Below are 24,440 nucleotides of genomic sequence, written 5' to 3'. Positions count from 1 at the left end.
GGGACCATTCTAGCCCTTCTCATAGTGGGGGAGCTTAACTTTTCAGTTTGTAAATGGCAAAAAGGTAAATCACAAATATCAAAGGGAATACTGACAGCAGCAGTGCCTGCTGGAACATTTCGAATGGGCAAGCTACTGGATATACATTTACATGATTGTTTTCTTCTGCTCTGCAGTACGTTGCTCGAATCCCTTACACGTGCTTTCTTCTTTCCCGTTGCATAATAATATTCACCCTGAATAACTAAATCGAAAAAGGGGTTCCTTCCTTCCAGCATGGCTCGAGGCCAGGAACTGTGTTCATACAACCAGTTTCTCAGTTCGCGTAGCGGACGCTATTGGCACCTGACTATTCCGATAGGTTTTCGCCGCAGACCCATTTAAACTTTTTTCTCAGACTGCACGAGCTAGTCTGGCATATGCCCGCTGCAATCGTTCGTCCCTTGCAGCATGCAGTTTGTTTCAAAGCGATCTGTATCTTGTAAACGAGTGAGCAACATGACACGGGTCTTGTCAAAGTGCTATACCTGAATGCGTGAGGAGGAATGCTCTCTGGGGTCCCCCGCCTGTGCGGGCAACTTTATCACTTGCCGATACAGATAGCTCAGCTGAATACAAAAGGGCTTCAGGCTATCTCGTTCCACGTAGCCCCAGCCATTGGATACTTTAAACTCAGCGCTTCAACTGATTCTGTTCTCACCAAGCCAGGTGGATCGTGACGATTGCACAAAACCAGCGCTCTCTTCCTTGTTTAGGATGCCGGAAGGCACCCAAGAGCTAGAACTTTCTGCAGCTAGAGAACCTTTTTGGGTGGCATTTCTGCTGTTGATGCTCTACAGGTAGCACAGAGATATGCAAGTGCTGTTCACGCTGCATACTTCTCCCTCTTGTTGTGAGGGTATTAAAGTGAGTCCACTCGCCCCTTAAAATCGTCACGTCCCCTGCCACACGAGGGTCGTGACCACTCTGCAGCAGTGATGCCACAGCAGAGCGCTGCAGCTACACGATCTGGTTAAAAGAGCTTATCCACGCCCCAGTGCCTAACTACCTGGAATTGTGGGTATGGTGAGTGTGATACTCGAAAGCGCTACACCGAAGCCCCTAGGGAATATGTCTCAGTTCAAGATACAGGTAGTGTCAGGATCACCATAAGCGAAGCGCTGCTACCTATCTAACCACGAGAAACATGGTTAGTTTCTTTCTGTCGCGGCAGCTGATTGTTACAGCGCGGAAATGCCCTGCATTTCATGTTAAACAAAGCGAAAGCCAACACATACTGGCCGGCTCCCAAGCTCTTTGCCAGACAGCCACAACAGCGAACTGCGCCACAGCTGCTGCAACAACTGTAGATGAGGGGCACATCCCGGTAGAAGCTTTGGTGACGCACGGATCCAGAACAACAGCCTAAAGGCAGGATTAGCCTGAAATGCCACCGTCGGGGCCGTACAAGAGTGCCTTCCTAAGCTGAAGATACACAAGTCATTGTCTGAACTAGTCTTCTTGGGGAGTTCACCGCGCAACAAGATTGCTTGCCAAAAGGCTCAGAAGGGTCTCCTTCCGTGTCCAATTGCCATCCCTTGAAAAAAAAGGTCTCTACCAGAGACCTTAATCTCGGCGATGTTTAAGTTTAATGACAAGCTGTTCTAGGTCCCTTCACGGAAAAGGACGTGCTCTAGCGGCGTTATCATGCAAAACTTCCGGGGTCGTTTGCCAGCAGCCGTTGGGACCTCTGGCTTCGCTCCCGAATAGCGGCCGCGTAAGCGGCATCGAGTTTGCGCCGCGTTAAGATAGTAATGTATGCCGTAGAGACCTGAATGGAGTCAACAGAATAGATAAGAGTACTTTCTGTTCATCAGGAGTACAAAGCAAAAAGAGCACCATGACTCAAAAATGAAATGGCAAGTAATGCCGTTCGCCCATGAAGCAACGCAACGGGAAGCAGAAAAATTGGGGTAACAAATACAGGGGAGGAACACGGAGAAATAAGGGGCATGAAAGCGTACTCCGGCCATCATCACTCCAAGGGCTACGAGACTCAGTCTCTGCCACGTCCATGAGAAGCCGCCTGTAGATCCAGAGCAGATTACACGCTATACCTTAGGCACCCATCCCCAATACCCTTATCCTGGGAATTTCTCGTTCCCCCGTGAACGTACGAATGTCAAGATCTTCCAGATCACTAAGTGCAGAACCAATGAAGTTGAAGGCTAGAATAACTGCAGCGCGCCACACATGGGGAGACACACAGCACGCCACAGAAGCCAACGCCTGCTAAGAACCCTTAAAAACCAAAAACTCCAGGCCGCAAAACTCAAAGCGTGCAGATGCAACCTTTGGCTCCCCAGCATAAATTGGATCCAGAATGCATCATTCGGTGGACCCTTTTCCCTCTCGCTTTGGTGCGTTTTGAGCTATTCTGCAGCAGGAGAAAGAGATGTGACGTCATTCGGCTTCTGCCCGTGAGAAGCCCATCTGCCCTGCCTACGAGGCGTTCCAGAGAAGGTGCCAAGCACGAGGTGAGAAGTCTTCAGTGCGGTGACTCCGAACAGATAACTCGTTAACTGCAAAAGGCGTTCAACCAAAGCCCGCATATGCGTAGAGGAAGACCAATGGCCTACGAAGAGGAAGAGTAGAGGGGCACACCAAGACGAAGCACATCTCTTTTTAATCGCCTCTGAATTACCGAATATGGGAGAATCGGGGAGAGCCTTATAAGGGCGACAAAGGTAAGGCCGCCCTCTTCTACTGCGGAGTCGAAAGCCCTGAAGAGCGTGCTCGCTCCCATCCACGAATGGAGCGAATCGTAGAGAAGATGGCGGCTTATCATGAAGCAGCAGAGACCAGACAGTACAGCTCCGCCAAGGGAGCAGAAGAAGGCCATCACTATTCCCACTGCAGCAGCGCAAGAGCAGAAACGCTCAAAAAGCGGTCAAAGGGTCACACTTCGTGTAGGTACTCCGATAAAAAGCTCCCACATGCTACAACCTAAGAGCTCAGCCGCTACAGCAACATGACTGAGTATGACTGCAGCGCACCGCGAGTGCAAACTGCAAGATCTCCACAGGGAGGGGTCTAGGAGAGAAAGCTCAGGCTTACGACTTTCTCCATATATGCGAGAAAAAATGAATCCAGCAACCAGGTGCTGCACAGCAGATGTATGAACGCAGTGCACACCCTGGAAGCCTCAGCGCCAACGCCGCAAGCCCCATACCTGATGCTTTTGCATGCATCGCGGTAATTTGAATACAGGAAGCAGGGAGGTTGACACGCAAAAGGTCAGGGAACAGGGACAGAAGTGCTTGCACGGACGGAGACTGGCCTCACCATAAACTCCGCAGGCATGAAGCATACAATAAACACAACATACAAGCCTATGTATGCCAAAGGAGCCAAGCCACCCAGATCCTGGACCTGCAGTACATAAGAAAGTCTAGGAGCTCCGAAAAATTGAATCGAAAGAGCGAGCCATGCGGCGCAGGCTGCATAACGCTCATGGATGGCTTTGACACCACTGCTCTACCCGTAAAGATGCAGAACCTCCTTGCGAAATCCGCTGAAGCTCCATTTCGTTTCGATGAGGCTGCCGCTTGTATGGTTGCTAGAGAATTATAAAGCTCAGCAAGAGGTCAAAGCAGGTGTGCCCTCTTACATGACTGTAAGTCTCTTTCGGCTGTGGCGAATGCGCATGCAACAAACTTAAAGCAGCACTGGCAAGATGCAGATTTGGGGATGGCTGGCCAAACAGCTGCTTACTCTGGCTATGAGCTCTTTCACGATGCTGGCCGTCGCGTCGATGTGTGTGAGTGCGAGGAGAACTATAATCCCCACGAAAACACCGAGTGCAATCTTCACTATCATCAGTGCCCTAAAGAAAAGCCTCTCGCTGCTGCTGCTGCTGCGTTGCAGAGGGGGCCCCTCCAGCAGCTGTTGCTGCAGAGGTTCATTTGTGGACTGTGTGAAGGCATCTTGGCTGGAGGGGGCAACAGAAACCATGCTGTCTTCAATTGAACGCTCAGCGAGATCCCTGTTGCTGGCTTGCTATAGTTCAACAAGGGAACCAGCAGCAGCAGTGCATCTAAACAAAGGTAGCTGCTAGTGCTCCCACACCGCCTTCGTAAAGGCTATGTGTATGCGCCTCCCGCTAACATGCATAGAGCGTTGGCGCAGTCTTGGGAAACTGCTGTGCAGCAGGTGCCGCAGCTCGAGCTGCCGCTGCGGCTGCTGCGCTCGCTACAGCATAGCAGCCCACTCAGGCTGCTACCGGCCACTCCCCGAGAGAGAATAATTTGCCACTTAATCGAAGTGTACTTGCTAAGGGGACGGCTAGTGGGTAGTGAGATTAAACAGCCGCCGAGACGCAGGTTGTGGAACCGGTGAAGGCAGCAAGAGCAGCTCTTGTGGGAAAGAGGGAGAGGTACAAGGGCCCTAAAGGACTTTTAAATCGTCCCCTCGACGAAAAGACAGCGATGGGAAAGAGATATCACAGCTAGCAACGGAAGGAGGAAAATGACAATAGCAGGGGCCCCCGATCAAAGAGCCTTCGGCGGTGGATAAACCATTGCTGCAGCCGCCGCCGTCGTTGCTGCTGCTGGGGTTGCAGGGTGCAAGGTTTTTGCCTTTTACCATGAGGCAAGAACATCCCATCGTGGTCTTGCTGGATTCTGATCCTCTCGATACTGCCGACCATCCCTTTTAGGAGGGCAGAAGAGGGCTGACGATCAAGAGCACGCCACTACCATGGTAGCGCCGCCAACAGCTGCTGCCAGTGAGCATTCAGTGTCTCGTGACTTTGGGGCCACCATCCCGTGTTTTCGTGACTCCCTTCGAGTTATTTATCTGCACTTTCTTTTTGAGAGTGGAAGAGGGTAGCGGCACACGGCATTAATATGCACGCCTTGCGCGCACCGTGTATGGCCTTCGGGGGTGTCAGAGGAAGACCTCAGCCGCAGGGGATTGCAACACCGCCAACACCTGCTGCTGATGCTCCAAAAGACTAGTACTCCATGAGGAAACCACGCAGCAGCAACAAGAGCGGCAATAAGAGCGGCAACGAGCGCAGCAGCAGCGGCGGCATCTTAGGGCCTTAGAGCTGCAATGAGAAACTCCACAGAGGTGACGCATCGGCTCCTGCTGGGCTTCAGCCTGTCAGAAACGGGCACTTCAGTGTCACACTCAGCACCGGAACCAGAGGTATTTGCAGCAACAACTCCATCTGGTGGTGCAGCAGCAGGCGCTGCAGAGGGGCCCCTATCTGCAGCAGCTACAGCGGATGCAAGTGCTGGAGCCATAGCAGTTGCAAGTGCTAGATCTACAGCAGATGCAAGTGCTAGAGCTACAGCAGATGCAAGTGCTAGATCTACAGCAGATGCAAGTGCTAGAGCTACAGCAGATGCAAGTGCTAGATCTACAGCAGATGCAAGTGCTAGAGCTATAGCAGATGCAAGTGCTAGAGCTATAGCAGCTACAGCAGACGCCGTGGACCCTTCCCCTAGGGTTCCTTTTCCCAGCATGGAGGATGTGTATTCTCCGCCTGCTGCGGCGGCCGCTTCTGCGCGAACTGCTACCCTAAATCCTTTGCAAGCTGCAGCAGACCGCCTCCTGCGTCTGCTGAATGATGCAGCAGAAGCTGCTGCTGCTGAAGATACAGCTGCCCCAACAGAGGTCCCCTCGCCAGCAGCTGCAGCAGCAGTAATCCCCGGTACGACGCTGACGTTTTCAGATGCGTCTAATACTGCGGATTTGCAGCCTCATCCTCATCACGAGGCGCAAGTTCAGCTGCCACCTTCGCGTTTGAGTGTTTTGGGTCCCTCCGTGGTGGATCCAGCTGCCTCACGGTGCGCCTCCTTTGGATCAGGAGCAGTAGAAGCGGCAGAAGAAGCCGCAGCGGCAGGAGACTCTCGACCAAAAAAAAAGACAGAGGCAGCGCATGCAGGGGTGGGCTCTGGGGAGCTGCAGAGGCAGCGTGGCGGATCTTCTGTCTCCGTGTGGCTGTTCGAGCGCCTTGCCCTTTTGGAGCAGCAGATCAAGATGCAGGAAGAGGCGCATCACAAGGAGCTTTCCAATCTCCGCACTAGGTACTTTGAAAATGTCACCACTTGAGAAGTAGACTGGCTGAAAAGCGAGCAGTGTGTGATGGCGTGGCGTGGCGTGGCGTGGCGTGGCGTGGCGTGCGGCGGGGATCTTGCCCGCGCTTTTTGTTTGCTGTTGCGACTGCCGTTGCATCGCTGGCACAGGTTCTTCCCAGAGCTGTTCGTCTCACCCTTGTGCAATCATGGCGTCTCCACCGTATGCAGCAGCTCTGCATGGAATGCATGCGTTTCTTCAGTCACGAAGTATCGCTTTCGCTGGCCATGAGAGGCGTGCGCAGCAAGGAGATGGCAGTGAGCATCAACACGGCTCAGCAGGCGCTCTGCTGCAACTGTGGTGGCAGCACGCTGCCTCAGCAGCAGCAGCAACTCGGAAGTCGCAGCAGTTGCGCGGGAGTGCGAAGAGAGAGGAGTCTTGCAAGCACTAGCAGCAGTTTTAAGCCCCTCCACGCAGACGCTGCGGCGTCGGCAGGGGTCGTGAGGGCTGCTGCAGCAGAAGCAGCTCCAGAAGACTCGACAGCGCTGATGGATCAAGCGTCAGCCGTTGCACTCTCGACCAGCGACAGCAGTAGCAGCGGCTTTCTGGCATCAGCTGCAGAGGCACAGGGCGCCTTCGAGGCTGCGTGCTTGCAATCTGCTGCAGCGTCGACGCCTCGGACGCTTCCTGCGGAGGCTTCCTTCATACCCAGCCAAGAGGTCCAGGCGCATCTGCAGCCGAAAGAGGAGGAGGAGCAGCAGCAACAACGCCAAACGATGCCGCAGCAGGAGAGGAGGCACGACAGGCGGGAGGAGCTTGTGCGCCATGCAGACTGCTGCACCCTCCTGTCGCAACTTTCTCGAGTTACCTGCAAGCATTGCGGTGTGAGCCTGAGGGTGAGATTCCTTTCGGTCCACCGAAAGCGATTGCTACAAATTCAGCGTGTTGCACTCTTCTGGCTGTCCCCCTCTGCAGCGTCTGCCTCTGCTCGCCTGATTGCCTTTTTTGCGGTGCCCTTTGGCGGCTCGCCTGTCGTTCGCGCGTGAGGGTTCTCGATCCCGACTGCGCTGAATCCAGAGGGCTATGCTGGAAGTGCTGCACTTGTGCTGGCCATGCTGTGTTGCAGCCTTCGACACTGGGGTCACATTTGCGCCGCTGCTTGTGCCTCCCCGTAAACCCCTTATCCCTAGCCTTGGCAGCAGAGAAGCGCGCAGCTTACGGCAAGCGCCGCTGCTCCAACAGAGCAGTCATGACCTCCCTCAGCAGGCAGGCTTTCTGCCCGGGGTTAGCCCTCGCTTATACTGAAAGGCCACCCTTGTCGTAGCGTGCCTCGTTTGGTGTCTCGACGAGCTTCTTGCTGCCTTTCTATCTATTCGCGTGCACCCACGGCGGCGCTCCCCTCACTAATGCGGGCCCGTGGTTGTAGACACGCTTTTGCAGTGCATAGCGAGGGCACTGGCGCTGCTTGCACGCGCGCGGAGCGCGCTTTGAAAAGGTTTTCAGCAGGCAGCCATTCCACGCAGGTGTCTCCTGGGTACAACAAGGGGGACGACGAGAAGCACTGGGGGTGGCTGCAGCGGCGCCGAGTGTCGCTCGCTTGTTTTTCTGTTCGTGACATGCACAGTGCTGCTCGGGGTAACCCTTCTGTGTTCGTGTCTGTATGCACTGACGAAACGCGGCACGCGCTGCGACCGCCGCTGCAAAAAGATTACAGGCAACGGACGTAGCAGCCCACGCATGTTGTATTGCGCCTAGGCGTGAAGCTGTCGCGCAACGGGCTCCACTCAATAAAATAGGTTTTCTATAAAAACGTCAAAAGAAGCAAGCAGACGCTTCAGAAGGAGAAAAAAAGCGCAGCAGCAGGCAGCAGTTGGTGAGCTAGCTTCACATTTCACCGCAGTGGCGGCTGCTAGTGTGGCAAAAACTGGCACTGTGGCTGTTGCTGTGCGTCCAGTGGCAGTTGCCCTAAGAGGGCGGGCTCCGCAGGCGAAGCTGCAACGCCTGTGCAATTGCCGCAGCTGCATAATAATCTGTGTGAAAGCGCGCGAGAGACTGTGCAGCTCTTCTGAGAACAGGCAGTACCACCTCCGCCGCACAGCCTGCTCCTCGTGCTGCTGAAGGAGAAAGGCTTTCGGCTTTTTCTGCCGGGCAAGGCAGCAGCAGGGCGAGGCAGCAGCACGCAGCGAAGGCTTTCGTGTCTTTACACAGAAATCCAAATTCTCCCTCGCACTGCAGCGCCAGTCGCCTTGCTTCTTCCAGTTGTAGCTGTAAGGGGTCCTGCTCCTGCTGCTCTGGCTCTTGCTGCTGCTGCTGCGCTGCAGCAACCCCACCACCACTGCGAGCTACAAGGATATCCGAGGCAGGGCCCCCGCTGCAATGCGCAACGCAACAGCAGCCGGCTGCGAGCTGCTCCACCACGGCGATGCCAAAGTGCTCCTCTCGCATGCAGTGGAGGCCGACCTGAAGCAGAAGCAGCGGCAGAATCGGCAGACAACAACAACCTGCGACATGCCACTAGCCTTGATGCCCGCTACGCACATTCCGTGCAGCCCTTCCCTGCCCACGCATCATGCATGTCTTCCGAGGTAGACAAAAAAAGGCTGCTAAAGGGGAAGGCGGCAATAGGCCCTTTGAGGCTAACAGCCGCGTTTTGTGGGCACCGTGAGACGGTGGAAAAGAGAAAGCGTCTGTTCTCAAATGCAGAAGAGGGCCCTACGAATAAAGGCACATGCATAGATACACCCGATCACGAACCTGCGACGTCCAGAGGATTTGTTGCACCAATGCGCTGGCAGGATTAATTAGGAAGAAGACCCTGCAGCTCCAATCATCTGGAGGGCTTCCTTCACACAGCACACTTGAGATGCGTTCTTCTACAGATGCGGCTGCGACTGGCGTTGCCGCTGCCGCGCAAGGAAGAGCCAAGAAAGCTGCGCCTTTGCGTCCAGGCCATAGCACCGTGTCTCCTCGTAGGATTGCTGCTGTTGCTGATGCTGCCGATTGCGATGCATCTTCGATGCCTGCCGCGCCGTCGGGGGTGTTTTCTGAGGAACTGTTACGCACTAACGCCACGCAACGCTCCAAAAGGCGGAGGTGATCCTGCCCCTTCACGGATCCACAAATCACCAAATGGGCGTCTCGCTGAACGAGGAGTGGGAAGGCCGTGCACATGCACTTGAAGATATTGAGTTGGTCCTCGTGCCTCTTTTCTGCACGGAACTGACCTAAAGAGACGATCCTGCGCTTCCTCGGTTGTTGTCGCTCCTGCTGCTGGTGGTAGTAGGGGAGGGCTGGTGAGGCCTCTGGCAGCAGCGTCCAGTCATCCTGAGAGTCTTGCGCTGCCTGCTGCGGTTGGCTAGTTGACAAACACGGGGGGTAGCATACGGGGAAAAGCCGCGAAGGGCTGGTGCAGGTGCTGTTAGTTGAGTAGGGATCCGCATCTGCGGCTACGTGCTCATCGGCGATGGCGTCTCTCAGCCTCTCCTGAGTCCATTTGCTGTTGCAACACAGAGAATTGAGGCGAAAGTGCTGCTGCTGCTGCTGCGCCAGTGCCTTGACCAGGCAGCCATAGACCTTCCACAATACCCACCGATACACATAGCGCAACTGAGAGACGCCATTCAGTCGAATGGCTCGCTGCGAACGTTGCGTCTCCCCCGCCTGTGGGGCTAGCCACTCCAACTTTGACTCCGCACCCGCAGCGGCTGCAGAAACAGCAGCGGGAGACTGCACGAACGGATAGTGGATGTACACCGAGAGCGCCGTTATCCCCTCGACGACGTCGTGCTGCTGCTGCATGTGCGGTCGGTCCGAAGGAGCCGAAGTGTCCTCGTGCAGCGCTCCGCATACACCCCGCCGCAGGTGTTGCTGCAGCCGCTGCAGCGGCTGCAGCAGCAGCAGCAGCAGATGCATTCCAGGGATGCCCGCAGTGTCCACTACGCGAGCTGGCAGCAACCGCGCGAGCGCCTCTGTAGAGACAGCTACGCCTCCCAGAGCTTGGAGGAGCAAGGCAAGACCCCAACGGCAAGAAGTCGGCTTGGAAAGACGACTGAGAGCTAGTGGCACTAGCAGCAGAGGACTGCTGTTGCTGGTGTTCGCCTCCGGGAGCAGCCCGTCCAGATCGATCCCGAAAGAGGCGGCGACGCTCCTGCTGCAGGGGCCCCCCTTGTACACCGGGAAACAGCGGTGCAGCAGCATCCGCTGCTGAATCATGGGGCCCCACCTTCCCTGGGGGCCCCCCGGCCACAGCAGCTGCAGCAGCAGATGCAGCAGGAGCGGGGCCCCCACAGGCGGCAGGAATGCAGGAGGGGCCCCCGCCAACCACGGACAGTCGCTCTGTACGTACACCACAACGGCGGGGCCCTCGGCTGCAGCGCTCACATTGGCACTGCACAGACCTTGCATGCGACTTGCGCGACGGTCCTGCTGGCGTGTGCCGCGGGAGGCATCTGCAGCTGCTGTTTGCTGCTGCGTCTGCTGCTGCCGCAGCAGGTGAGCCACAAGCGCCCAGAGGACTCTCTCGCCTCCCCCCCCCGCGGCTGCTGCTGGGTGTAGGAAGGCTATCGCATCACTGGGAAAAGGGAGAAGCAGCGCAATCAGAAGCGGCGGCAGGAGCAGCAGCAGCAGCGCCCAGGGAAGGGTCAAGTAGCAAGACGAAGAAAGTAAGCCGCCGCAGAAGCAGAGCAGAAGGAGTCCTCGCTTCAAGGGCCTAAGCCCCCACTCCATCCTCTTGCGTGTCTGGTAACCCTCTTGCCCTCTCTTTCGACACGCCTTAGCAATGCAAATAGAAGAGAAGCTCAGAGGCAACGTTTAAGTCCGCATTCTGCACTCCTGCAGACTTGCGCACGGGGGCCCCCCCTAGCCACCCAGACCGTGAGTGGCGCAGCCGTTGGTGGCAGCGCCTCCCTCCCACACTCAACACGCCAGGAGCCCTTCGAGACACCTGCTCCCCAATCTTTTGATCATTAAAATAAAGCAAAGGATTTCTGTGCGAATCATCTTTGTGGTTGCACTGTCTTGAAAACGCAGCTGACAAGGCACTTTACGTGCAAAGCCCCTTTCGCGCGGCCCTCCCGCCCACCCCCTCCGGCTGCGTAAACACACCAACCATCTCGCGGGCCGACCTCTCACCTGGACGTACACCCGAGGGCCCCCAGCATATCACAGCAAGTCTTCAGCGGATATATGCACAGGCCTATCAAGTACAGCGACAGCACCACCAACAGCCGCGGGAAGAGCTGCATCCGAGGAAGCGCCAGCACCACCACAACAACAACCACCACCATCACCTGATATCTGGCCAGTCCCCAACGCCAGAAACAGCAGCAGCACCACTCGCATTGCCATCGATTGATTCAACACGGATGGGGTTTCAATACCACTAGCCATAAGAAGTGCCTCCCTTTCCCTCTTCTGCTCCAAGCCGCTACAACAGCAGCAGCAGCCACCGCACAGCACCGCTAGCCGCAGACATGGACGTAGACGTGGATGACACAGTGCCTCCTGTTGCGGCTGCAGCGCATACACCTCTGGATGGAACGAGCGCAGTACAAGGCGACGGCAACAGCAGCAGCAGCAGCGCGTTGCTGCAACTGCCCGCAGCGCACGTGCAGCGTGTCGTGAAGGAGCAGCTCAAGCAATATGCTGTCAGAGGCGAGAAGCGTGCTGTTTCAGCCTTGGGACGGTGTGCCTCTCTCTTCTTAGTGTATCTTGCAGATGCTGCAGCGGCGGCAGCAGCAGCGGGAAAGAGGCAAACGGTTGGAGCTACCGATGTGCTTGAGGCTCTGAAACTGCTAGGTTTCTCGGAAATTGCCGAAGAAGTACAGCAGCAGCAGCAACAGGAAGGACGCTGGCAGCAGCACCAACAGCGCAGGCAGCGGGAGCCTCCGGGAGATATAGCAGAGGCAGGCGCACAAAGAGCAGCACTCACCGTAGAAGCAGCAGCCGCATCCGAAACAACGGCTTGCTGCACGCCGACAGGAGCAGAAGACTTGGCAGTGGATGTAGACAGGCTGGATTCGCTTGCAGCAGCAGCAGCGGCAGCAGCAGCGGCAGCAGCAGGTCCAGGTGGAGCAGGGCCAGTTCTCTTCCCAGGAGCAGTACAGACAGCAGCAGGCGCAAAGGCAAGCGGCAGCAGTGATGCTGCGCTCCACGCAAGCACCCTTGCAGAGCTCATTGATCAGAGCTTTGAGGCATAGGCATCAGCATCATCTGCTTGGGGCAGCTGTTTTCCTACATTTCAACAAGCGAGCAGCACCAGCAGAAGCCACAGGTATACGGAGGGGCTGCAGCAGCCAACCTCGTTCATGCTGGTTTTTGCTTTTGCATTGGAGGGTTCGTCGTCTTTGCAACGCATACGCGAGAAGGCTTACCACATTAGCAGAGCACGAGAAGTAGGCGGATCTTACAGCGTACGAGCGCAGCGGTCCTTAGGAACGCCAGCCAACGTGTGCGTTGTAGCATACGAAGCACCTTCGATGCACGGACCATAGGAATGAGCTGAGGGGTGAGGGCGGAAGGAGGGCAGAAGGGCACAGCAGCAAGTGGGTAAGCAGATATTCTAAGTTGTAGCTGATAGCGCAACGTTGGAGATACGAGAGGAATATAACGATAAAGCTTGAGGCTCGAGCTTTTGGCTAATGAAAGCCCCTCTGTGGAGGACTTGGGAGATGAAGGAATAGCAGATTAGAGAGCGCAGGGCGTCTTTTTTTATGCACACTAGAAGGAAGGGTCCACTGGACGTCGTATTTTCTTGCCCTGTGATCCTCTGCAGGCAACGTACATCATTTGATCAGATCCCGTCCATCGCCTCTCGTGCTCAGCAGCTGGTGGTAGTACGGTCACTGCTTTCGTGTTCTTGAAAGGGGCTACCCCTAAGGTGATAGGCTGTCTGCCCTATTCGAACAATTAAAATCTGGTATCCGATAGATCTATGTGTGTGGCCGTGCTGGTTCCCCCCGCCTGCCCACCGTCCCTGCCCAGGGTTCCCTCCCTGCAGGCTTGCTCTCATACCCCCCGACAAAGAGCGAGAGCATTTGTTGCAGTACATCGAAAGAAAATGGATACTGCTTCCCCGATGCGATAACTACGCACACCAGATTCGAGGTGCAAACCACAGGAGAGGTTGATGAGTGGGGTCGCACGAGCAGCACTTTTGCAACGAGGCAAACATGAGCTGGCGCGGGCGCCCCACAGCTCCGCCTGTGTCATGTATCCTGAGAAGGCGGAAACAGCTACAAGTACGCGCATTCGGAGAACCAAACGAGAAATAATCAGGCTGCGCGCAGAGATAGTCGCGGGAAACCTGATTTTAGTGTGCAGAACTGCCCACTGCCTGCGCGGACATCTACACACTCCGCCGTTCCGTCTGGCGGTTTAGTATGTCGAGTGCGCTAAAGGGGAATCCTAAAGACACAGCCATCCAATGGGCAGTTGGAGAGGTCTGGGTCTTACCCACCGCGCACTCTTCAAAGACTGTATCCAAGGGCCTGTATGCATAGCCACAGGGGACATGCTGGACAGCATGATAGTAATCATGTCTAGGGCTTACTAGGCTCTCCCTTCCACGCTGAATGGAAAGCAATATTTCTTTTGAGTCTGGTTTCTAGAGTTCTCGCGGAAGGTTTTGGGCTTAGAGCATAGGGTCGTAGTAAGTGACCCCAGGGGTCACCGGCCTCGCTTCCCCTAATCCTCGGTATCTTCCCCTCTGCCCTTAGACTCCATGTTGAGGGCTTTTTTGAGTGGGTTGTTTTTGAGTTTGGGTGTAGAGGCTAGCGATTTGGGCTTAGGGCCCAGTGAGACAGCAGACAGGCTGAGCTGCCCTGGCTAGGCAGAGGGCGTCTCCCTGAGGAGTGTAAACTGGCGCCCCTGAGCCTTCTATTGCTTTCTTCTTCTCTGTAGCATTTACAAAATTTGGTTTTAGGGTTTATAGCCCTCTGCAGTGTCTTTGCTTCATTCCTTTTCTGTCAAGGGTTAAGGGTTTAGGTTTCAAGGTTAGGGTTGAAGCGAGTGCGGCAGGCCTCCCCAAATACCCCAGTGGCTTCTTTCAGCCATTACCATGCAGGGAGCGACAATGCTGCTAGCCTTGGTCTTGTTGCAGCACCTGCTGCCGGTCGCCGATGCAACAACCGCAGTAGGAGTCAACGGACCACTGGAAGGTTTGCGGCGGCTGGATATACTAGAACAACTAGAGAGGCAGCTGCAACATCAAGAAGAGCTCCTGCTGCTGCAACAGCGTAACCTAGAAGGGATGTTGCTCCAGAAACCCGGAAAGGAACGGACATTTTTGGACTTGGTTTTCCAGGCTCCCCGCCGACGGCTTGGGAGCAGCAGTCCTCTCACCTCCTCAGAAAAGCATGAAAAACAGCAACAGCCACAGTATGGTTCCCTGCAGCTGCAGCAGCTTCGTTTGCTGCAACAGCAGCTAGAGGCGCAATCTCTGTGGCCTCTGATTCATGCCTCTCCTAGGCGTAGGCTTCAAGGTGTGGAAAACTGGGTATGGCCGCAGCCGGATCAGCACCCACCGCAGGAAAGCATGTCTGTCCCATGGCTGCCGCTCCTTCCTACTCCTACATGGGGTCCAGCAGACGCCTCTGCAGGTTCGCCGTATTTCGCAGGGGGGGCCTCGCCTTTCCAGCAACATGGCGCTGTCCCTTACATGGCTCCTCCGCAGCGTTTCAAGCAGCCGGAGAGGGTGCTTCAGCCCCGCAGTAATCCGTCAAAGATGCAGCAGGAAGACGCTGAAGGCGACGGTCTGGACGAAGGAACGCGGGAAGTGCTGGAGAAGCTGCAAAAACTCAATACTACCGTGGCAGGCAGGAAAAAGAAAGGCAGCGGCAACAGCCGCCAGAGTAGAAGTGGCCAACTCACTACCAAAGGTAAGGGCAAAGGTAGGATCAGCAGCAAAAATAAGAGCAGCAGCAGCAGCAAAAATAAGAGCAGCGGCACTGCCAGCGTCTCCGGTGCCAATGACTTGTTTTCTCTCTTAGCATCTCTCCAGAACAGCAGAAGCTCAAGCAGCAGCACCACCACCACTACTACGACCAGCCTTCCAGACCCGCTGCAACAGACCAGCAAGGCCCTCGCCCAGGCTTTAGAGTTTGGGGGGGCCCTTGTGGAGGTCATCTTAAGGGCCCCTGACTTCTTCGTAGCCTTGGAGGATCTCGCGCGGATCTTCCTGCCGCTTCCAGGGGCTTCTCCCTCCACTGAGCCTACGGCAAACCCTCGCGATCCGATCCTTTACAACGCAGGGAGTGGCCCCAACAGCGTACAGTCTGCCGCTGCAGCTGCACTGCAGGTTGTCGAGTTTTTTGCGGAGATAGAGAAGGCTTTGCAGCTGGCTGCCGCGCTGCAGCAACAACTGCAGGAGCACATGGGTGGAGGGGGTTTGCAGTTGTTGCATCTCGTGATACCTCAGAAGAAGAAGCATGTTGCAGAGGACGACTACAGGATGACCTCAATTTTCGCTCCTCACAGGATCCTGGTTAAGCCTCCTGAAACAAAGCGCAGAAAGAGCCATAAGAGTCAAGGGGATAGGGGCTTGGGTGAGGGAAAAGAAGCATCTGCTGGACTGCTTACGGCGGAAGAGGAGGCAGCTCAGACAGTACTGAGTTCCCTCCTTTCCGCAATGGCCCTAGCAGATAAGCCAGATTCTTCAGAAGCAGCGGGAGATGACGAGGAAGAAGGAGACGAAGACGAGGAGCAGGCAGTGCAGAATGATTTTCTTGGGCTACCCATTCTGCCTCGCTTAGGAGACCCGCTTAAAGAATGGATGAAGTACCTTCAAGAGTTTGTAAATGTCTCGCATGCATGTTTTGCTGCGGCCGGCACCATCCTAGAGATCGCGGAGGGGGCTTTAACAAAGCTTCAAGTGCACCGCCTGCTCCAGGGGTACAACAAACTACTGCGAGGAGGAGCCCTCGTCTCTCTAGGGGTTGTCTCTGAGGGGCCCCCACCAGAGGAAGCGGGGCCCCCCACTACCAGTTGTGCGCAGCAAGGGATGACCTGCTGTGTGCCGCTCATGGCTGCAGCTGGTTGGCAAGAACACCCACTGTATCTTAATAGCAGCAACAGAGCAGAATGCAAGGCCTCCTTTTTCTCTAGACGAAATCAGCTCTGCGCCTCTGCAGCCTACATAGACTCGCCCTGCAATATCCTGGCAACCACCAAGGAAACAGGCGGGAATACGGCCGACAAAGGAAGCAGCGACGGTAGTACGACTAGTGGCAACAGCACCGTCGGTGGGCTTGTAAATGTGTACACTGCAGTGCTGCCTCTGCCCGGTTATTCTGCAGCCGCCGTGTGCCAATGTGAAGTGTCCATACACCCGAATGAAGACGGACTTCATACAGTGCAGGGATTCGCCGCCTGGGACTCCGACGGCGCAGCCGCAACCGATATTATTGCAGAAACTCAGCATAACTGGGGCTATATCAAGGCATTCGTGAGAACTGGGCAGGAGCTTACGGGCATCCTCGAGAAGCTTGCGGACCCCAATGCCACAGCCCTCCAGAGAGTCGCCCAAATTCTTTCGCTCGTTAGCAAGGGGGGTATTCCCAACCCGAGCCAAGGGCTTCGAAGCCCTACCCTTGGAGATCAAAACTCTTACCAAGGGACTCCTGAATTCGGCCAGAGCACCCAGCATCGTCCGCAGTGGTCAAGCGCTGACACACCCATACCAGACACTGACTGGGTACAGCAGCCCCAGCAGATGCCGGAGCCTTGGCGGCTCCAACAAGCCGGGGGCCCCCATGAACCCCAAAACTGGGGAGGTGTTCCTCCCTTAGGGCCCAGCCACACTTCAACTCCCAGATGGGTTGCCAACGCACCTGGGGACCCCGTGGTGCCTCTGCCTAAGGAGCCTCCCTACTGATACACCAGGGACCTTAGGCTCCATGCGGTTCGCATGGCGAGGGGCCCTCATTACATTTTAGGGGCATTTGCTACCCTTTTGAGTCCACTTGGGACGCCAGGGGCCCCTCATGTCGATCGTTTAATGTGTACGCATACAGCATGCTGGGCTGACACCGAAGTAATGTGCAGCGAAAACTAGCGCTAGCCTAGAACGGGCCCCTTCGTAGTTTTTAGAGGCTCACTGCACGCCCTCTCACTAAAACGTGCTGAAGAAGAGGGGGCCGCTGAGGGGTGCACTTTCCCCCCTGCAATCTGCGACGAGAGGCCTACAAGCAGACCCTACACCCTTTGGTTTTTCGAATAGATTGACGTGCTGCAGCAAATGTGCTGCTCTCCCTTCAGAGCGTTCTGCTTTTTCTTCTCTCCGTTGCGCTGGTGGACGTAGCAGCTGATGCAGCGGCTGCCACCAAGGCTCCCTGGTGCCAAGTGGGAAGTGCCATCGCAGGGGAGGCGGTGAGAAGAAAGAATGTCGCCTCGTTTCCCTGTCCTCATTTTTTGCTAAGCAGATGCGTACCACAGGAAGGGGGGGCCCCCGAAAGGGCCCCTCATTGGGGGCCCCTACGCTTCCCGCGGCGGCCAAAAGGGCAGCAACCCATGGGTGCGCCGACGCAGTTTGCAGTGCTAGCGGCTTACTGTACTATTATTATGGCGCTGGTTGAGTTGCCGCTGCTGCTGTTGCGGAAGGGGTCGTACCAGGAACAGCCAAATACCCCGACTGACGAGGGGGTGTCCGCAGGCTCGCATCACCGTGCCAGTGCCGCGTTGTGGGGCCCCACTGGAGGCAACGGATCTGGCCTTTACAGCTAAGAAAGCGGGGAAGTAGACAGTCAGATGCACAGTGAACGCGGCGGGAAACTAACCGAACTTGAAGCCTCCTTGAGGAGCCTCGGCTCCAAAGCCGGAACCATCACCAAGTCCCCCAGGGACCCCCATATCTGTAGACACCCCCTCCTCTTCCTCTTCATACGGAAAGTAAGTTGAGATAATTGAGTAGACCTGCACATCCACACACATACACATGCACAGGTGAACGAAACAAAGCGGCTGGTAGAGGCGTTCACGAGGGCGGTCCTGGTAGACGAGCGGGGGGGGGGGGCAGATGACAGTGGCGGCTGCCACAGCGCAGCTGCCCACTCAAGAACACCAAAAGTACTTGAAGACACCCCTACGATGGCGCTCCACAAAGACAAGTCAAGCACTCAATACCTTCTTGAAGATCGCTTCGTTGTTGCTGTCTTGGAGCTTCTCTAAGGCCGCCGTTCCATCGGCCTGCTCAATGAGGTCTGCGAAAGGATTGGATAGCAAGCCTTCGGTTTCTTTCAGCTTTTTCCCCGTCCGCAAGATCGCGTGCAGCGCCTCCAAGGCAACCATGACGATCTTGCTGTCCACGCAGCTGATGAGCTCGCAGAGAGGTGGGACGCAGCCAAGGCGCACCAAGGCTTCAACCTGAGACGAAGAGGAGGCGAGAGAAGACAGCCGATGCAGCACCAGATGGCAAGGAGAAGGAGGAAGGAACGCGCGCAAGGGGAGAAGAGGAGCCGCCGCGGCAGAAGCGGCAGGAAAAAGAGAGGACGGCGTGTTGGAATCCTAGATCTCTGCCTCCCCTAGATCGTCACAGGGCCAAAAGGCAAGAAGGCAAGAAGGCAAGCCAGGGAGGACACACGCAAGAGTGACGCCTTCTAAAAAGCAAAGCCTCCCAATTTCTTCGCACCTGCGCATCTGAACCCCCGCTGACTGCGTTGCTGATCGCCCACGCGGCTTCCTTCTTGGTGTCAAATTCCGCTGTCTGCAAGACATGAAGCAGTGCAGGAATAGCGCCGCTGTCCAACACCTCCTGGATCTGATCTCTATTGCCTGCGCAGAAGCAAGAGCAGCCACCCAACGACCCACACTGCGTGGAGGCGCGTGCAGCTCCTTGGAAGCCCTTGCAGCCGCAAAAGCCCTCCCTCTACCCACTCCCCCCCAACCTGCCCGTGCATCCCCTCCATACACACGCAAACGTGATGCAGAGCCAAACCCCACTCACAGGCACCAGAAAAACACCACTAAAGCGGCACATGAAGCACCTCTCTAAACGACCGCAGCGAACAGCCAGTGACTTCCAACACGCCTGCACAACAGGCGCGTTGCGCATGCCCTAACGCTTGCCTGCTCACTCCCTCTCTGTATCTCCCTCTATCTTTATCTCTCTCACTATAAATATATATACATAGCGAGACACCCTACCGGCGGTAATGTTGGATATAGTCCAGCAGGCCTCTTTCTGTACGGTCTTCCTTGTGGAAGATAAAAGGCCAAGCAGTTTGGGAACGGCACCGCACGTCAACACGACTTGGGTTTGTCGATCATCGCCTGTCGCCACAATCCATGCAAAATGTGTGATTTCCAGGCAGCTGCACCCATGCCTGCCTGCCTTTCTGCTTGTCCAACACGCACTTTTCTCCCCTGCTGCCACCCCGTTCCCGATAGTCCCCGCCTATACCTCTTGTTGCGTTGCACGGAGCAGAGCTGTCCCCGTCTAATACAACGAGACACGGGGTGTAGGTGGGAATAAAAAGCGAGAGGGGAAGGGAGAGGAGACAAAGCACGACAGCGCCGCTGCGCGCCATGCGAGAAGATGCAAGCAACGAGAAAAATACAAGCAAGCCGAGGAGGGGATTAGCGGATGGCTACAAGCCAACGCCCCCCAATCTAGTGAAGCACCACGTAGGACGCCAGCAGCCAACGGACTCCCCCCCAAGAGGGAGACACAAGCGGGCAAACAGGCAGGAAGCGTTTTTTTGAGGCCAAAAGACTCGAATAAAAGGCAGACACACACACTGACACACACATACACACATATATACATAACCACACACACACAAACCCTCGATGCCACCTACTGGAGTACCTGTAACGATATTTCCCACGGCGCGAAGTGCGGGTGTCTGCACCAGCGTGGACGGGTAATTCAGCAGATCGACTAAGCGACCGCACACACCTGTCGCCGATCCACAGAACAGCAACACTGCAACAAGAAGAGTGACGACTGAGTACAAGATTAGAGGCACCTTCCTTCCTCACCCTCCCCAGCCCACTCCCCTCCGCACCCCACGCCTCCCTCTCCACAAAGCATGCATGCAGCACGAATCAGACAAACCGAGGGACGAGAAAAGCCTTGAAAGCGCCGTCACCGCGTGCAGCCTACCCGCCTGTAAAACAGCTTCAATGCGGTCGTTAGGGCCGTCCGATAAATATGACAGAGCCCAGCAAGCATCCGTCAAGACCTTGTAAAACACACAGAGGACAGCCGCAAAGCCTCTTATGATGCAAACAATGCGAAAAAAGGGAGTTCTTGCATGCGCCAATGCGAAAAAAGCGGATTCTTGCGTGTGCCACAATCTGCGCAAGAATCGCTGAGCACCACCAAACAGACAGACACAGAGGCGAAGGGCAAAGCCAATTTAGGGGCCTCACGAACTTCGAGATCGTCCGAATAAATGAGCGCTGCAAGCGTTGGAAGTGCAGGGGCAACCCTGTCGAAAGCAGGTGCTGGCTTTCCCCTGCAGAAGTTGGAGCTGCAAAAACGCAGCAGCATCCCCCGCAAGAAAACAAAGGCCGCTAGCTCCTCCTACGCCTGCCAGAAGTCTTGTAGGAACGCATTCGCAAGAAAGGGAAAAAGAATGCCCCCCAAGGACAGGCTTTTCTTTGCACCAGCCTGCCACCGTTCACAACCCCTCAGCCATCAGAAGCCTCCGCCAGGAAGTGCTGCCTCCTTGATAGATGCGCCTAGCTAAAGTCTGAAGCCTCACAGCGTCCACGTGGCATTCCGCAGCATGGCCAACTTCGAGTCGGGGGTATTGAGCTGCTCCAGCAAAGGCTGCAAGGCGTCTGCACGGAAGAACCCTCAGTGGCAACGCGCTCACAAGTCGCAAGTCTTAAAAAGCCAACAAAAAGATCAGGGCAGGAAGGCCCTCCCTGCCCTCAAGCCCACACCAGAAGAGACACCTACAGCGAAGCGTACGAACTGCCGCTTACTTGCATCGAGCACTAAATTCCTGCAGTTCGGAGAATCCCCCGCGATGTTGCCGAGCGCCCACACCGCCTGCTCCCTCACCTCCTCCTTAGGTGAGCGCAAAAGCTCTACGAACAACGGAACTGCTCCGCAGTCTATTACTACCTGCACGATGCGCATGCATGGATGCACGCGTGCATGCATGGATGCACGCGACAGACAAGACGCAGCTCACGAATTGGCGGGGTCATACCACAGGGAGACGGTGGGGGGAGTCGCAGAAAAGGGACTGAGAAAAAATCTCCCCAAAGGAACGCCTTATCCTCATCATCGCTCTCTCGCGCTCGAGTCTATAGCCTCAAAAGCGCGTTGTCGTCTTTCGGACAGACAGAGCTCTGGGTGCATGAAGCTGCGGCTGCCTTTTTGCGCAAGAAACTCACCTTGGTCTGCTCCTGAGTGCCTGATGCAATATTTGTAAGCGCCCATGCCGCCTCGAATTGCAGATTCTCACGTCCGGTCATAGAGAGAAAGCGAACGAAATGGGGAACAGCCCCTACAGCCAGGAAACACAGTGCGCTCCAGCACTCCGCATGCCGTTGAAGCTTTTACACAGATATATATATATGCAAAAATAGCCATACAGGCCCATCGCTCCGCAACAGGGGGAATGGCGAAGCAGCAAGCCTCTCTGTATCTTTCTCTCCCCGTGCAGCGGAGGAATGAGGAGCACTGAACTGCGGCTCTACGGAGTCTCATGCGCTTCCACCAGGAAGAAGGTCAAGAAAAGGGCAAAGCGACCTAGCGGCCTTCAAAAACACGTGCGAAGAGCCGCCTTGGCAAGGCGTTAGGGTGGCAAACGCTGGGTATTCGCTTGCTACGAACTGCCGAGAAACAACACGAAAGCGAGCAAAAAAACTCCAGAAAACGCACCTGCATCGATGACAAGCTGGATTGGAGGATTGTGCTCGATGCTCAGAGCTCTGCGGAATAACTGCGTCGCCTGCAGTACGGCAGGAGAAAAAGAGGGAGCAAAAAAACAAGGCCATAAAAAAATATATACATATTTATGCATGTGTATATAAATATATATGGATGTGCTGCGCGATCGAGACAGCCCAAATCCGCCACTGCCCCTCCCCAAGGCAGCACAGGCGCGTGAAAAAATGAGAACCTCCCCCTTCAAGGGACAGACACACGAAGGCGTAGCGACAGAAGTGTTTTACAGAGAGTTCAGCAGCGCGAAGCGACAACCGCGATGCACACACACAGTTAGCTCCCGTCAAGCGCGAGCAGCAGCAAATGCAGCAGCAAAGAAACTGCAGCAGGCAAGGCCGGAGATTACCTGGAGTTCAGCATCGGGGTTGCCGCTTGCCAAGGCTGCCATAAGTTGCTGTAAGTCTTTTCCAGCGAGCTCGGGGGGGCCCCCTGGGGCCCCTGCCCCCCCCTGAGCACCCTGTGGAATAGCACTATCTCCTGCGAAGGGGGCAGCATCCCCTGGTGCTGTTGCTCCCGTTGCTGCCTCGGCTTCGCCAAGAGCCTCAGCCCTCTTCTTCGCGAGGTTCTGCTCCCTGTGCGTCTTCCTTATTTGAACCTGAGATCGCTCAAGACGCAGGGGAGACGGAGGGGGATAAAGGAGGGGAGAAAAGCACGAGGATTGTTCTCCGTGGGGGAACACAACGAACGGCGAACGGCCTTCCAGGTGTACGGACAGCGTGCGGGTACCAGAAAAGGCCTCGTTTGGCACGGCCCTTCATGAAAGACGACAATGAGAGAGCGAAGCAGGGAAAAAGAGAGACAGACGGACGGAAAGCAAGGGCGTAAACGCATGAATACTTAGCCGCGAGGGGCGTTTTGCGGCGAGCATTGAAAGTATATGCATCCCGGATGGCGGAACCAAAGAGCCTAGCAGGCCAGAGAGGTGCATGCCTCATGCGATCAAAGCGTGCGCCAATTGCGAGCAAGGCTGGAAGGAAGAGAGACAGCAGAAAGGGAAAACACAGAAGCGAGAGAGAGAGAGAGAAACGAGATTCAAACTGAGGGTGCCCCGCCTAGCCAGTTGTACCTGCAAGTCTTCTCGCTTCCTCCTAGGATCTTCAAAATTTTTCTTGAAGTTAGCCTTCCGCTCAGCAACACGCCGTTCCATCCTCGCTGCCAGTGTAAACCTACAAACGCCACAACGACACAAGATCGGCAAGCGTGCTGGAAGGGGGGAGGGTAGGAGCCTGCGAAGGGACGGAGGCGAAACGCCTCAAGCCGGCTTGTTCCCCCTGACGCTTCTGCAGGCAGGAGCTAAGTCGCCCCCATGAAGGATACACACTTTGACGAGGCGTCCTTCTAGAGTAGCCGAATGAGGCTGGCTGTACCCTGCCGTCGTCCTCCGAAAAGAGCTGCGCGTGCAGCACTTCGGGGTGTGTGGCAATAGCGAGAAGGTGCAGCAAGCTCCCCGTCCTGCTGCTCCCTTAAACACAACCCTCCTCCCTGCACCCCTCCCGCCTACCGAGCGTTCGATCGCCACTGCCCTCCTCCCGCAAGCCGATGAACGCTCTTGAAAGAGACCGCCCTCAAACACTCAGCGCCAGCTATATATATGTGTATATATGTATATATATATGTGTATCCAATGTAGAGACACCATGAGTGCCTGAGGGGCGCAGGCGGCTGCTGCTGCTGTACAACTACAGGTGAGCGAAGGAGCCACACAGGAGATCCTCGAGATGCGCCACCCTGACCTAAGCCCGGCACTGTTGTGGCTCAGAGGAGCGTTTGTGTACTTACAGGCAAAGAAGCGAAGTGTCTTCCCTAAGAGAGAGGGAGGTGAGAGGAGGAGAAGGAGGGCCCTTCCCGCGCAGCCGCAGCAGCAGCAGCAGCAGCACGCAGCGGCAGGAGCAGCAGCGGCAGAGGGGAAAATACACCCCCTGTCACAGAAGCGGAAGCCTCGGACAAAGGGAAGAATGAGCAGCGCGAAAAGAGACGGATATTCAACACAACACCAACAGTAAAGCACAAAAAACACCAAGCGCGGGGCAGAGAAGCAGCAGCAGCCGCCGCTGCAGCAGCGGCAGCAGCCACAGCAGCGCCCGTAGGAATCATGCAGCAGAAGCCCATGCGTGCAAGGAGGCCCTCTGCAGCTGCAGCACACGGCAGATCCAACAAATATTTAAACCTGAACGTCTGAACAGTTAAGCGGAAGTATGCAGAATCGTGGCGGCACTCCCTAACACAGGACGCAATTACGCATGCCCAGACACAAACCGTACCGGAATACGCCTCTAAACACGTGTCTGCAACGGCCCCACAGATTTAGCACAGCAGCCTTTGATTAGGTTTCTTTAGTGCTCCTGCCACTCCATTTACCACCCTCTGCATGTTTCCTCTGTGCCAAGGCATTCCTCCACTATATGCGGCACAAGCAAGCCTGACTTCCCTCCCCCACCCCCCCACCTGCCCGCTAGTCCCCCCCTCCCCCCCCCCT

The 24,440-nt window shown here is 55.9% G+C and overlaps 3 protein-coding genes across 3 annotated transcripts; 1 reads left to right on the top strand and 2 right to left on the bottom strand.

Annotated features, from left to right (window-relative positions):
* Window positions 1–2,097: 2,097 nt before the first annotated feature.
* LOC34622531 lies at window positions 2,098–3,993 on the bottom strand. Its single transcript, XM_026336605.1, has 4 exons — window positions 3,754–3,993; window positions 3,325–3,411; window positions 3,097–3,142; window positions 2,098–2,216 (listed from the first exon to the last, which is right to left on the bottom strand). Exons 1-4 carry the CDS (start codon window positions 3,991–3,993, stop codon window positions 2,098–2,100), a joined length of 492 nt encoding a protein of 163 aa, XP_026192390.1.
* Window positions 3,994–4,886: 893 nt separating this feature from the next.
* LOC113147137 lies at window positions 4,887–12,260 on the top strand. The gene is made up of 4 exons (XM_026336603.1): window positions 4,887–4,996; window positions 5,142–5,190; window positions 5,227–5,275; window positions 11,617–12,260. The coding sequence occupies exons 1-4, from the start codon at window positions 4,887–4,889 to the stop codon at window positions 12,258–12,260; spliced, it is 852 nt and encodes a 283-aa protein (XP_026192388.1).
* A 5,569-nt stretch (window positions 12,261–17,829) lies between these two features.
* LOC34622527 (importin subunit alpha-1a) lies at window positions 17,830–23,111 on the bottom strand. The gene is made up of 13 exons (XM_026336602.1): window positions 23,031–23,111; window positions 22,311–22,559; window positions 21,899–21,968; window positions 21,409–21,521; window positions 20,992–21,133; window positions 20,766–20,844; window positions 20,435–20,531; window positions 20,162–20,240; window positions 19,865–19,954; window positions 19,201–19,326; window positions 18,686–18,828; window positions 18,181–18,420; window positions 17,830–17,970 (listed from the first exon to the last, which is right to left on the bottom strand). The coding sequence occupies exons 1-13, from the start codon at window positions 23,109–23,111 to the stop codon at window positions 17,830–17,832; spliced, it is 1,650 nt and encodes a 549-aa protein (XP_026192387.1).
* Window positions 23,112–24,440: the final 1,329 nt, after the last annotated feature.

Source organism: Cyclospora cayetanensis, unplaced genomic scaffold (genome assembly GCF_002999335.1).
Source record: "Cyclospora cayetanensis isolate NF1_C8 unplaced genomic scaffold, CcayRef3 CcayRef3_contig_138, whole genome shotgun sequence".
Classification (NCBI taxonomy): domain Eukaryota; phylum Apicomplexa; class Conoidasida; order Eucoccidiorida; family Eimeriidae; genus Cyclospora; species Cyclospora cayetanensis.
The sequence above is the reverse complement of the archived record's forward strand: the minus strand, read 5'-3'. Positions and strand labels throughout refer to the sequence as shown.